The sequence below is a fragment of the Castanea sativa genome, chromosome 1 (genome assembly GCF_040712315.1).
Source record: "Castanea sativa cultivar Marrone di Chiusa Pesio chromosome 1, ASM4071231v1".
NCBI lineage: Eukaryota > Viridiplantae > Streptophyta > Magnoliopsida > Fagales > Fagaceae > Castanea > Castanea sativa.
This window is the reverse complement of record NC_134013.1, coordinates 32,713,971-32,728,477: the sequence shown is the minus strand read 5'-3', so window position 1 is coordinate 32,728,477 and position 14,507 is coordinate 32,713,971. Positions and strand designations below refer to the sequence as shown.

General features: G+C 34.7%; 2 protein-coding genes across 2 annotated transcripts; both read right to left on the bottom strand.

Moving 5' to 3' along the window:
• Positions 1–1,798: 1,798 nt before the first annotated feature.
• Positions 1,799–4,810, bottom strand: LOC142621552 (subtilisin-like protease SBT3.15). Its single transcript, XM_075794838.1, has 3 exons — positions 4,485–4,810; positions 4,285–4,382; positions 1,799–2,127 (listed from the first exon to the last, which is right to left on the bottom strand). The coding sequence occupies exons 1-3, from the start codon at positions 4,700–4,702 to the stop codon at positions 2,054–2,056; spliced, it is 390 nt and encodes a 129-aa protein (XP_075650953.1). The 5' UTR covers positions 4,703–4,810; the 3' UTR covers positions 1,799–2,053.
• A 4,784-nt stretch (positions 4,811–9,594) lies between these two features.
• LOC142625282 (uncharacterized) lies at positions 9,595–11,855 on the bottom strand. The gene is made up of 3 exons (XM_075798968.1): positions 11,583–11,855; positions 10,795–11,196; positions 9,595–10,272 (listed from the first exon to the last, which is right to left on the bottom strand). Exons 1-3 carry the CDS (start codon positions 11,853–11,855, stop codon positions 9,595–9,597), a joined length of 1,353 nt encoding a protein of 450 aa, XP_075655083.1.
• Between the last annotated feature and the right edge of the window lie 2,652 nt (positions 11,856–14,507).

Below are 14,507 nucleotides of genomic sequence, written 5' to 3'. Positions count from 1 at the left end.
AAAGTTTAAAAAACAAGCATTATTACTAAGTTTTTATTCAAAAATTACATAGTGACAATCCCAAGTCATATGAGTCAACCCACATTAGAAACCCGAGATATTCCAGTTGAAATCCTACCAAAAATGGTCAATATTTCTAAGGTTTTCCAACGGACTTGACAATTGTTGGTGTCCCAATTTTAGGACATTTGTACGACCAACATGTAATAGTGTGGGTGCATTACCAAAGAATATCACGTTGTTTTTCTCACTAAAAGTTTTTTGCGGTTCTCGAGAAAATAAACGAAAGGGACAAAGGGAGGAAAGTCTTTTTTTTTTTTTTTGTCTGAAAATTTCCTTTTTCATTATTGTTGTTGTAAAAATTCAATGTGGAGAAAATGGAGAACTAGGCATTTATTGAGCATTCTCCATTTGATTGGAAAGATGGAAAATTGAGAAATTAGAAAATGTTAGGAGGATAAAAATTTTGTATTTTTCATCATGTATTTGGTAGAAAAAGTGTGAAAGTGGAAGAGAAAAAAAAAATCTATTATGTCTTTATTATTAAAAGTAAAATATGAAAAAGTGGTGGTAATTTTATTTATTTTTTCTGATTGTCATTTTCTCTCCTACTTTCTTCCTGATTTGGAGAGAAAAAAATGGTGAGACCTAAAAAATTTCAAGCACCATATTTTCTTTCCTCTTCCCTCTTCACTCCAACCAAACAATAGAAAATCACATTTTCCTCTACCTTCTCCTTTCCCATTTTTTATTATCTCCATTTTCAACCCAACCAAACATAGGCTTATATTAGAGCATTATAGTTTTTGTAAAAAATCATTTTTCATTATAGTTTTTCTAAATCTCCCCTAAAACTTTCCTTTTCCTTTATAGTTTCAATGTTTTTGTGAGAGAGTGATCACATCCCCACATAACTCAATTAAGAAAATATATTTAATATGAATTAGTTGTCTATGGGTCAAGTTTGGATTTTGGTCACGAACAAGCATCACATCTCATCTGGTGCACTAGACAGAAATTTTGCCTCTTAGCTATGGCTTCATGTCAAGAGGAGATTACACATGTAGACAAGGATTTTGACGATATAAATATAATTTGACAATTTTTGAACTTGTTTATTTAAACAATAAATAACACAACATATATCACAATTGCTAGGATAGTAAATTATAATTGGTGTAGAACAATGTGATGTCAATGAGGTCCCAATGAAAGCGATGTTGCTCAGATCACAACCTACTACTTCAACGCGTTGTCAGAAGGTCTAATGGATAAGTGTTGCGGTGGTTTGGTTAAAGCTGAGGTTTATTTTTTAAAAAATAAATTGGGTAAACTACGTATTTGGTCCCTATCCTATACACCATATTTCAATTTGATCCCCAACCTTTCAATTGTGTCAATTTAGTCTCTAACCTTTTAGTACTGTGTCAATTTAGTCCCTATAGTTATCTTTTGAATAAAAATTGATGACGTGTCTAATGGCCAAATTAAAAAATTAGTTTCTGTTGATATGACAATAAACTAAAATTTTATTTTGGCCGTTTGTCATGTAAGCAATTTTCATCTAATATATAATGGCAAGGACTAAATTGACATAACATTAAAAGGTTAGGGACCAAATTGACATAATTAAAAAGTTAAGGACCAAATTGAAATATGGTGTAAATGTTAGGGACTAAATATGTAGTTTACCCAAATAAATTTATTGCAATCAACCAACTATTTTTGAGCAACTAAAGTTAAACACGTATTTATTTATTAGGTGCTGGAGGGAAGATATTTTGAACTGCAAAACATAGATTTTGAACTCTGCCCTGATTTGGCCTTTTGATTCGCTTGAATATTAGGAACACCAAAACAACTTATATTTTTAAGTCATATATAACCTGCAGAAGTAATCACACGAGAGTATTTTACAGTTTAAATCCAGAAGTTAAACCTTATTTAGGCGAAAGCTCCTATGCCACACAGGACAGCACATAGGGCAGATTGGTTAATACACGAGACAACTGTTTGAGAGATATATATACTAGGTGCAGGAGTTTCATATCCTTTAATGCAGCCTCCCGGGTCCCGAATGCAGTTGCAGTGTCCGGCTTGGGACAACCTGAAGAACACCTGGTAGTTCTGCCAAGAAAAAAATAAACAAATAAATCATCCACTTTATCATGGAGAACATTATACCAGTAGAATTAGTAAAAACAAAAAACAAAAAGAGGACATGTTAATTAAGAATACGTTTTGATTAGTCTGTTGAGCATTCATTGTCAATCCCAAAGTTTTACAATTATGGATTTTGTTGTTGTATCGTGGGGAATATAATAGAGTGGGAATTTCTTGGCATAACAATGATGAGAAACACAGTAAATTGTATAGGAAATTTAAACAGGTCATCACTTAAAATAACAAGTAGACTGATTTTATAGAACTAAAAGTCAGATAATAAATAACACAATCAATTGTTTATCAAAAAAAAAAAAAAAAAACACAATCACTTCATAGCATATAACATAAAATATTATCAAGATATGATTGCCGAATGCTGGTAGGTGTCCAGCACAAAACCAAATCATAATCGTGTCTAATATAATAAGGTAGCAGGATTTACATAAATTCTCTCTTACTCCTACTATACTACCATAAAGTTTTTTCTGCTAGAACAAAGGAAAACAAAAGAGCAAAAAAAGTAGAGGAGGCGACCAGAGTCCGTGAAGATGCTGTCCCAACATTGGACTCAGTACACTGTACCAATCCACATGGGAGTAATAAAGGTGATGCTTATAAATAAAATAACTAAAATTCTTCTAAGGGAAATTCAGGCAATTTCTAGGCAATCATTGACTAGTTAACTGCCGTATGAAAGAAAAATGTCAGGTAAACTTTCAGCTCACATATAGGCTGATTTTGCTTGATAATAGAACAAGAGAATAATATAGGTCAGACAAGACAACAAATTGGAAAATAGAGACAACCGATGGCCAACCAAATCTAAAAGAGCTCACCCACTTCCACCAAGACCTTGGTGGCACCTACCTCATAGGGCCATGGTATTGGAAAGTGCAAATAATGGCAGCACATACAGGACAAGAGCTGGTTTTGCTTTGAGGGAAAACCAAAGCCTCAAAAAAAAACTTTTAGACTTGTGTTTTTCAACCATAATTCTCATCTATTCATTATTTGGTAACCGGCCATATGAATGCATCCTAGCTGATAAGATAGTGCTCATTTTTTTTAATCTCAATCTTTATTCATCTAGTCTGACTAACCTGATAAAATCACAAAGATAATGTATATCTAGCAAACCTAATCTCCTATCTAGTCGAAGTGTTAAAGTAGCCCATGTGTAGTGTTCCATGTATGGAAGCTCTCCTCTACACATGTATCATAAAGGTTTAGACCCAATCAGAGATCATTTTAGATGGACACCGCAAGATACCTAAAGTACCCAGGAAGAACAAATGTACACAGCATAACACACAACACCAATATGAGAATGACATTTGAATACAAGCCACCTAGCGTGGACTACATCATTGTAGACACTAAGAAATCCTTTCTTTTCTTCTCCTTCGTTTTTATAAAGAAAAAAAAAAACCTTTCCTCACTTTGGGTATCGTTTTTAAAATATAATTCAAAGACAGAAGTCCAAAATATGACCTTCGTCAGCCATTCAAATCTTCACTATTCTTATACTAGAAAAACTCCAACTGTGTATGTGCTTAGTGTTCATAACAAAAAAAGGAGGGTTGCAATAGGTTGACGGCCATCGTGAAATTTAGCCCACTCTATTATGATTGGATCCAATATAGATACTCATTGGTGGAACGTCTGCAAGAATGGAGGAAAAGAATACATATGGCCAACCCTAATTAGTTTATCAAGAATCTATAGCCAACCCCAAAAATTTGGGATTAAGTACAATAAAGCACATAACTAAAATTAAAAAAAAAACACAAAAATATTGTTTTCGTCCTAAGCTTTAGGCGCAGTCTGCTTTTCGAACCTAAAATTTTATATTTTATGTCCTTAAGGTGTTATATTATCTGCATTAGAAAATCTGATATGGACCAATTCTTATAAATAATTTTTTTTTTAATTTAAAAAAGACAGAAAAAGTGGCACCAAATGATTGGTCAGGCACATCATTGCAATCAGCCAAGTTGGTGAAAAATCCCCAAATCTTAAGTTAGGGCTTCGAGATGAAAACCCCTTGAATAAATAAAATAAAATAAAATAAAACACAACAATAGGAGAAAGAAACAAAGAATAGATTGAAACAAGTACTTGAAATGAGGGAAACTTGTTGGGGTGTAAGCTTAGCAGAGAATCCACTAGCTGCTGTCTTGTAACTATATATCAGAGCCTCCTTCGCAGCCTCTTCGCTGTCAAAAATTCCAACACACAAATTTGAACAATGCTTAGATTGTGATTTCTAATTTCCATAACAAAGAATCTTTTTTATCTTTTAAGAAAGAGAAAAGAACCTGCCGAGGACGGAGGCGAGGGTTTGGATGTGGAAAGCCTCAGGCTCCATATCTTGGGGTCGCTCCATATATACGATTTGAACCGCTGGTTCTGATGATGATGATGATGATGATTGATCAGGTTTCGTTTCCGGAACACGCTCGGCCATTGTTGTTGTAATCGATATTACCAGCAACGTGAAAATCAGGAATGAAAGTTTTCTTTGAGTTGGACCCATTTTTATAGTAGCTTTTAATTTATCAACTTTTGGCTCTTTGCTTTTTTCTTTTATAGCCACAGCTCTTAGGTCTTAAGTCACCCCACCACCACCACCGTCTAAGAAATCGGACAATTATAATGTTCTTTTAACTTTAATATTAGGATTTGTTTGGTAATATTATTTAAATCACAGTTTTTAATATTTAAATAATAATAATACTTTTGATACGTATTTTTATTATATTTAAATATATTTTTTCATAATACTAAAAATTGAACAACAATACTTAAACACTGTTATCAAATAGGCCTAAATATGTATGGGAACAATTATTTTGGGAATTATTGGTACTATTTTTACGGTGCTTAAGGGTTAAGTTTACTAATTGTTTAGTTTGCTGATTTTTGATTTGTTAATTGTTAATTTGTTATGTCTTTTCCTGTGCTTTGGGGTCTACGCTTTTGTTCCATACATATTCATTCGACTGCCCTGGCCTTTAGGGTACGTTTGGGAGTTCATAAGGGAAGGGAATGAAATGGAATGGAATGATCATAAGGGAATAGAATGGAATGGAATGTATTTAAGTAAGGGAAATGAATAGAATAGAATGGAATATAATGGAATTAAGTAACCTTGATTGGATGTTTTAAAATAAAAGAATGGAAAGGAATGAAAATGAATGGAATGTAAGTAATCTTGTTTGGGAGTAACATGGAGGGAATGAAATGAAATCATTTTGTGACAATATTACCATTAGACCCCTATTTTAAAATAAAGGGTTGAATATATAGGGGTATTTTGAAAGTTTTAGTAAAAAATTCATTAAATTTTATTTTATTCCCTCCCATTCCTCCCAATTTCGGGGAGAATGAAAATTTGAGGTTTTAAGGGAATAGAGAGAATGAGTGTTCCCTCCTACCCATTCCATTCCCTCCCACTTAAACTCCCAAACAAGGGAAGGGAAGAAGATTATAAAATTATTCTTTTCATTCATTTCCATTCCATTCCCTCCTCCCAAACGAGGCCTTAGTGGTTTCGTTTATTATAAGTATTTTTCATATAACTTCCTATCAAGAAGTGCATATATATATTTTTAATTGCTTCTCAAATTTTTTTTTTAATTATTTGATAGTTAAAATGAGAGATTTACAAGGCTTTTGATGAGTGTAGATTTGTTGAGTGCAACCGATGAGGTAAATTTAAGGATAAAGTACTATTTTGGTCCCCTTAGGTTTTTTTAAAAAATCATTTTAAAACTTTGTAAATAGTTTTTTTTATATATAATAATTTAAAGACAAAAGTAGGGATGAAAAAAAAAACTTTTCCAATAGTTTCAAAAGAAATTAAAAAAAAAATTAAAGACATAAATTGAAACATTTTCAATAATCTAGATATGAAAAAAGAACTTTTTAATTATTTCAAACAAAAAACGAACTTCTAGTCAAGTTTAGATATTATAATAGTTTTTTAAGTAATGTTACTGTTACAAAATATTTTACAACATTTTTACAAAATGTTGATGTGGCAAACCTCTTATTAGTTTTCATTTAAGTTCACTATTAATATCACTTTTTTTTTTTTTTCATTTATCAATAATCACTCAACATATCAGCAGTATGTAAAATTTTTTGTAAAATAGTTTATATCTCTAGCATTATTCTAGTTTTTTACCCTAAACTTAATAATGTAGTCAAGTTGGCTATTTTCAATCTCTAGTTATTTTTATTACTCCTGTTATTCCCTAATGTTGCCGGGAATCCTTAAAAGTCTCCTTACCAAGTATACTTTAATTACACTTGTTATTTCCTAATGTTGGTGGGAATCCTTAAAAGTCTCCTTACCAAGTATATTTTAGCGTGTGTTAACAAATATATATATAGTTTTTTTAAGGGTAAATTACAAAGTTGATCCTTATTCTTTATATCATATCTCAATTTGGTCCATAACCTTTCAATTGTGTCAATTTAGTCCCCAATCTTTTTAGTTTGTGTCAATTTAGTTCTTACCGTTATTCCTTAAATAGAAAAGATTAGGGATGTCCAACCAGACCCGCCACCCACCCAACCTGGCCGACCCGACGCCGGCGAGGGTTGGCAACGGGTCTTCGCCCATAAAACCCGATACTCATGGGTCGGTTGATGGGTTTCAGCATGAAAAATCGATTCTCAACCGACCCGACTGGAAAACACATCGAAATTTCAGTTCTCCGCCAATTGGAGTGGTTAGCCGGCCTTATTTTGTCCGATCTCTTCGACGTACATTGAGATCTCGTCAGATGTCTTTGAGATCCCGCTTGATCTCGTCGAGATCCTACTTGATCTCGTTGAGATCTGCCGAGATCTCTTCAAGATCCGGCCTAATCTCTTTGAGATCCGGTCAGATCCAACAAAAATCATAGATTTTGGTAAAATTCGGCGATGATTTCTACAAGATCCAGCGACGATTCACACAATTCAAAACCGCCCGATACCCGACCGAAAACAGATGACATTCGACCACCTAAACTGCTGTCTTTGGTGGGTCGGCGGCGGGTCCAAGTTTAGGAGACCCGAAGTAATCGGGTCGGTTCCAGATTGGGCATAAACTTGACCCGGACCAACCCGTGAACAGGCCTAGAAAAGACTGATGCACCAAATAGAACATTAAAAAAAAAAAAAAAAAATTCATGCCACCAGTAACGCCACATTAGTTTTTTTAATTTCTTCTTAAAAGAAAAACCCAATTTAAATCAAAGGTACGTGTCAACCAAAATATGAAAATCCCTTAACTCATCTCCATCTCTTTTCCTTCTCTCAGCCTCTCTCTCGTCAGTCACCAATCACCAGTCACCAGTCACCAGTCACCAGTCACCACCAACCCATCCCATTTGAAACTATGTGGGTATTTGTTAATAAATGTTTGCCTTTGTTGACATTTAAGTCCAACAGTGTTTTGCCACCTAGACATGAGTTGTAGTGAAACGAAGGGACAACGTTTTTAGTTTGACATAAGTTGGTGGAGATTGAGGATGGTTTTTAGTTTTTTGAGGTGAGTTATTAGTTTGTCTGGTTTTGGGTCTTTGATTCTGTCCTCTAAGTGAGTTCTAGTTGAGATTACTGGCATATCTTCTTTTGAGTGAAGGAGTTGAATGGGCGAAATGAGCATTTTTGTGGGTCTGTGAAAGGATGAGAATAATGCATGGATGGTAGGATAATGAGTTTTTTTTTCCCTGCTTATGATGATAGTTTTTTATCATCAAATTAAGGCACTTATAAGTTTTTGGTGTAAACCGGAATTGAACCTCAAATATTTTATTCAATCATCAGAGACTCTATCAGTTGAGCTAACTGGAACCTATGATAGGATAATGAGTCTGAATCTATATAATACCCTCATGATATTTGATTTAGAGAGAGAATAAGAAAAAGAAAGAGAGAGAACGATTCTTTGTGTTGAAATGAAGGTGCGACCAAGGCTTGATGCTTGATGAGACTAAGAGAGGGAGAAGAGATGAAGATGAATTAGGGGTTTTAGGAATTTTGGTTGTCACCAGTCTCAATTTAATTTGGATTTTTTTTTTCTTAATGGTTTTAATGGTATAGTTAGTAGATATTGTGGCATGAACAATAATTTTTTTATTGTTCCATTTAACACATTAACTTTTTTCATCCAAAAGATAATGACATGGACTAAATTGACACGCATTGAAAATGTTAGGGACTAAATTAACACAATTGAAAAGATATGGACTAAATTGAAATATGATGTAAAAAATAAAGACCAACTTTGTAATTTATCGTCTTTTTAATCAAGGGAAAAATTTATACAACTCTTTAGCATGCAAGATACTAGAGTTCCTAATAATTTAAACATATGGTTGCATTGACCAATAAAGTACCAATATTTTTTAAAAGAATTAAAAAAATAAAATAAAATAAAACACACATTGTTATTTTTTGTAAGGGCGATTAAATTCAAGGCAATAATGTGTTTGAAAATAATTGAAAACCCTAATAAACTGCATTTAAGGAACCATTGCCAAGTTTTATCCTACCATAAATATGGGTATTATGTATGTATGAGATCTCACGTTTAAGTAACTAAGAGCCTATTTGGTAATATTATTCTAATAATGTTGTTTGTATTTTTTGGAAATACGTGTAGGTGAAAAACTATATGAAAATACATGTAATATTATTTAAATACTAAAAACTATTATCTAAACAATGATAACAAACGGGTCTTCATTTTTTTTTAATAAATAATTGAGTGCGCAGGGTGGGGCCAAAACACTAGGCCCAAAGCGGGGATTGGGGCAAGGGTAGGGGTGCGGAATAAAAACCCACCTCGTAGACCAAGCTTCTCTTTTACAGGCCATCTTAGGTTGGTTTTTTATTTATTTATTTTTTATTTTACACTAAAGGCTATTGTAATTGTTAAATAAAATTCTTTTATTCTATTTTGAGTGTTCTGTTCCATGTGTAGTGTATACTCCATTAATTGTAGTCAACCATGCATCCCTATATTTTCTTTAAACAAAATTTTCTTTAAAATTAAACCTAAATTTAAAATGAAAACAAAAATGTAAAAGTAATACCTAACTTATTGCAATTAGATTATATAATGAAATACTAAAAATAAGATAGAGAATTTCCATAAAAATAAAATGAAATATTAAAAGTAAGATAGAGGATTCCGCTAAAAAAAAAAAATAGAGGATTTATGCAAATTCTAGCATGGTATGCATTAACGGGATTTATGTACTAGGCTAAAACATTCTTGTAGAAGTGTGGTAGTCTTTTAAAGCTGTCGTTTAATATTAGCCTATTTCTATCCATATATGCTCTCCTAGTATTAGTTTTAGTTTTTTTTTTTTTTTGAGAAACCAGACCCCAAAAGACAAGCTAGGCTTTATTGAAACTCAAAACTAATCAAGGAACATCATCCAAAACCAGAGGGGTTATGTCCTTTGGACACTCCTCCAACCAAACTTGCAAATGTGGGTCTGTTTTAGCACGTTCGGCCGAAGTATCAGCTACTTTATTACATGACCGAGTAGCAAAACAAAATTCAGAGAAAGATAAAAGAGAGGTTTGGGCTAGGATGTCGTCAACTATATGACCATACGAGGACTGGTTTGCCCCTCCATTTGAAAGTGCGTTGATGACTAATGCTACGTCGCCTTTAAATATCACTTTGTGTAGACCAATTTCAACAGCGAATTGTATAGCACGTCTGCAGGCTAGAACTTCAACCATTGCACTTGACTGGGGAAGTGGGATTCGCGTTGAAAGAGCGCTTATGACTGCACCATTGTTGTCGCGAATAACAATGCCCAAGCCAGCTGAGTTGGTGTGTTTGAATAGTGCTCCATCAAAGTTGGCTTTGTATCGAGTCTGATTCGAAGTAGAACATTTAGGTTGTACTAGGTCCTGGACCGTGGCAGGTGCTTTATCATGAGCCTCAAGGAAGTCTTGCAAGTTTCTGACAGCATCAAAGAAGACTTGGTTCAGTGGCTGAGTCGGGCGTTGAAGACGAACTGAGTTTCTTCGATTCCAGAGCAACCAAGCTGAGATAGCAAAAATCTCCATCTTGTAATCATCCTGTACCTGCAAAAAACTTGAAAAAAGGTTAGTGAAATCCCCCGGTGTGGGGGAGGACCGAGTGTTGTGCCTAGCTAAGCATTTTCCACTAGTTTGCTACCTCTATGCAGCCCCATACGACATGCAGAATATCTTCGGTGTGGGTCTGACAGTGATTGCAGTAGGTAGAGGAGACTATATGTCGACAGAACAGGTTGTCCATCATTGGGAGAGAATTATTGCAGGCCTGCCAAATGAAATGCTTCACCTTGTTTGGGGTTCATAGTATCCAAACACCTCTCCAAAGATATCTCTGGGGGTGTGGATTTGAGCTACCTAGGCTGCTGGCCGAAGCATCAGTAACCAACAGCTAATATGCGCTTCGAGTGGAAAAATACCCGAAGGAGTTTTGGACCAGATGGGGCTATCCTGAGGCAGTCTGGTACTAAGAGGAATGCTCAATATTTTCTTTGCATCATGTGGCAAGAATGTTTGCCTAATTCCCTCCTCTTTCCAAGTCTCATTCTCCTCATCAATAAACATACTAACCTTTGCATCAGGGGGAATAGAAGGGAGTGGTGAACTCATCGATCTGTACAATTGGTCCGGAAGCCACTTATCCTCCTTTAAACACACTGTCTTACCATCACCAATCTGCCAAACCATGCCTTTTCGCACCACATCCTGAGCACTTAAAATGCTCTTCCATGCATATAACCCATTAGCCGAGGGAGTAGCTTCAAGAATGGAGCAATTCGGGAAGAAACGGGCTTTAAAAACTCTATGACAAAGTGACTTTGGATTTTTCATCATACACCAGACTTGTTTGGCCAGTAAAGCCTCATTGAACTTCTCAATCTGCTTGAACCCCATGCCTCCACAATCCTTAGCTTGGCAAAGGCGTTCCCATTTAACCCAATGCACTTTCTTACTAACACCATTGTAACCCCACTAAAATTTGCAGATCGTAATCTCAATCTCCTGAATTAAACCTTTGGAGAGTTTTAAACAACTCATAGAATAGGTTGGAATGGCTTGGATTACGGACTTAATAAGCACTTTTCTACCTGCTTGTGATAAGAGTTTTTCCTTCCACCCTAGATCTTCTTCCATATTCTCTCCTTGATATAGGCAAACCCCTGTTTCTTAGCTCTCCCCACAAATGTTGTTAGCCCCAAATATTTCTCATATTGCCTAATAGCTGGTACACCCAGTAGATGCTGAATTCTGACTTAGATATCATGTTGAGTATTAGAGTTGAAGAAAATGTTTGTCTTGTCTCTATTTATCTTTTGACCCGACCCCCTTTTGTAAAATGATAAAATATCAAGGATTACTTGGCACTCAGATTCTTTTGCATGGCAAAAAATAACACTGTCATCTGCAAAGAAAAGATGAGAGACTCGCGGCCCATTTCTACAAATTGACACTCCCCTAATAGATCCATCAACTTCGGCTTTGTGGAGCAAGCCTTGAAGGCCAATGGCACACAACAGAAATAAGTATGGAGACGACGAGTTGCCTTGCCTCAGACCCTTGCTAGACTTGACATTACTACCTGGCACCCCATTGAGCAGAACAGAGTATGATACTGATTTGATGCAAGACATTATAGTAGTTACAAACCTCCCAGAAAACCCCAAATGCAACATTACCCTTTCCAAAAAATCCCACTCCACTCTGTCGTAAGCTTAACTCATGTCAAGTTTTGCTCATGTCAAGCTTTAGAGCCATATACCTAGATTTCCCTTGGGTTTTCCGCTTCAAGTAATGTAGAGTCTCAAATGCCACCAGCACATTATCAATGATAAACCTCCCGAAAGAAAAGCACTCTGTGAATTAGATACTACATAGGGCAAAATCAGTTTCAAATGGTTAACCAACACTTTAGCAATGAGTTTGTAGACCACATTACAAAGACTTATAGGCCTAAAATCTGAAACTTTCTTGGGATCTTTTATTTTGGAGATAAGTGCAATAAAAGTAGAGTTTATAGAAGCTGGAATAAAACCCGAATTTAAAGTAGTCAAAACTAGCTCATCCACATCTTTACCAACTATATGCCAAAAAGATTTGTAAAAAATAGGAGACATACCATCTGGGCCCGAGGCTGTAAGAGGGGCCATTTGGTTGAGAGCTTTGTGAACCTCTTCAGCATTATATTGTCTGTTCCAACTAGTGTTCATCTCATCAGTGACTGTAAGGAGTAGACCACTTAAAATCTCATCAAAGCCATCTAGATTCGAAGTAGTGAACATGGTATTGAAATAAGAGCTTGCCAATTTGCCCATTTGTTCTTCATCTTTGGTCCTATTGCCAAGATCATTTTCTAACCCTAGAATATAATTATGTTTGTTAACAAATTGTATGAGTTTTGACATGTTTAAATTTTCTTTCCCATTTTTTGTGTTTCACTTTATGCTTTTGTATGGCACGGGCCTCCCTAGGCCTATTTGGGCCTTTGGCCCAAAACTCTAGCCTTACAGCACGGCCCATAGGCCCAACCATCTTATCTAAAGCCTGGCCTCGACGGATGAAGCCATGGGACAAGGCCTCATGCCATTTTGCTCGGCCCAAAACCCATTGAGCAAGCCATCGTTATACGTGCACATCATCATTCATAGCCTGGGAATTGTCCGGCAATATACATCTCGGGCGAAAGCATGATTGGTCGGAAACGTAATATCCCGGTTATTTGGCACCACCTTCAAGAGTATCGTCGCCGAACATCCCTCCTAAGGTGGGGAGCTATTTCCAATGCCACTTTCATCGCACCCCACTCCCAACTACAACATCCACTTTGCAACAATAACATTGGACCTCCAATACCACTAACTGCAAGAGTAATCATAACCCACCACTAATTGTGAGGCTATAAATATGAGAAGCTAAAGGAAAAGAAGGGACTTTTGGGAAGCAGGGGAGAGAGAGGGAACTGAAAAGAGGGAGAGAGAGAGAGAGAGTAACAAAAGCGTGGCAGCAGCGAAAGGAGTAAACTTCATAAGGAGTAGTGTCCTTATCGAGTCTCTGCATCATGAACTACCCAAAGTAGGAAATTCAAAACCCACATTATAAATAGATTGTGAGCCCAAGTGAGAACCAACCCATCCACTTCACTTTTGGCGCGCACAGCTTTATTAATCACAATTTATTAAATATTCTTTTTACTTTTCTTATAAAATACCAAAAGTTTAAAAAAGAAAAAAAAAATTAAACATATGACATACTATAATTGGTGAAGCCATAAAGTGAAATACAAAAAATGGGACACAAAATTTGTATTCTGCTTAACTATTATCATTTGTAACTAAGGAATTATCATAAGGAAAAAAAAAAAAAAAGAAGAAGAAAAAAGCAGAATTGTATTACACTTTCACTCATTAAAATGTAACTGATTTTGAAGCTAAAGTTATGACATATATGGAACCGTTGGTAGCAAAGGTTTTAGTTTACAAGATAATATGAAAACTATAATCTAAAAAAAATGTAATAAAAACACGTACTTTGAAAAACTTTTCATATATCTCTTATTTTGTTGTGAATTTTGAAAATTTAACCGTTGAAAATCACATTCCTTATGTTCTTAACAAGTATATCAATTTTTGTATAAATCAGATGTTATTTATTATTCAATCAATAAACTTATTTTTTATATATAATTTTAGATCACAAAAACTTAAAATTTTAACATTTTTTTTATGACATAACAATTGATATTTGATCTTCTTGAAATTTTGCAAGCATGAATGGTATGATAAGAACATACAATCTAACAGTTAGATTTTCAATATTCATGCTCAATATAAAGATATATGAAAAGTTTAAAGGATTTATCTCTAAATTAATTTGGAGAGAAATTTTGTTATGACTATTACTGTTTTGCATTCACTATTGTACCTAAATTTTTTGAAACAATGTTACAAGCAAACACAAGAAAATTTTATCATAAGGAAGCAGGGTGCAAAAGCATTACCACGTGATCGATATTTATAAAAGGAATATAATAACATTGCCATGTCAGAATTGTAAGTTCTTCAAATAAGGTTTAGCTTATCTCCTGTACTTTTTTAATTGGAATTTCCGTTTGTTTTAATGAGAAATTGTCACATTATCCACTAACTAAATAAAATGTGAGAATTAAAACTCATTACCACTTGTCATCGTATATTTCAAATAAAACATGTTTAGTTAAAAAAGTACTGAAAGTAAGCCAAATCCTTTCAAATATTCATTTTCCCTAGATGGTTGAACCCTCCAATTGG

Bases quoted from the DNA above. Each gene is read 5' to 3' on its own strand.
- LOC142625282 (XM_075798968.1), bottom strand. From the start codon at position 11,855: ATGTCTTGCATCAAATCAGTATCATACTCTGTTCTGCTCAATGGGGTG. The intron at 11,197-11,582 runs GTAATCCTTGAT...TGCAAATTTTAG, and splicing joins CAAAAGAATCTGAGTGCCAA to TGGGGTTACAATGGTGTTAG. The intron at 10,273-10,794 runs GTTAGTATGTTT...AGTTTTTTGCAG, and splicing joins CTATTCCCCCTGATGCAAAG to GTACAGGATGATTACAAGAT.
- LOC142621552 (XM_075794838.1), bottom strand. From the start codon at position 4,702: ATGGGTCCAACTCAAAGAAAACTTTCATTCCTGATTTTCACGTTGCTG. The intron at 4,383-4,484 runs GTTCTTTTCTCT...AATTTTTGACAG, and splicing joins CTCGCCTCCGTCCTCGGCAG to CGAAGAGGCTGCGAAGGAGG. The intron at 2,128-4,284 runs GTACTTGTTTCA...TTTTCTTGGCAG, and splicing joins ACAAGTTTCCCTCATTTCAA to AACTACCAGGTGTTCTTCAG.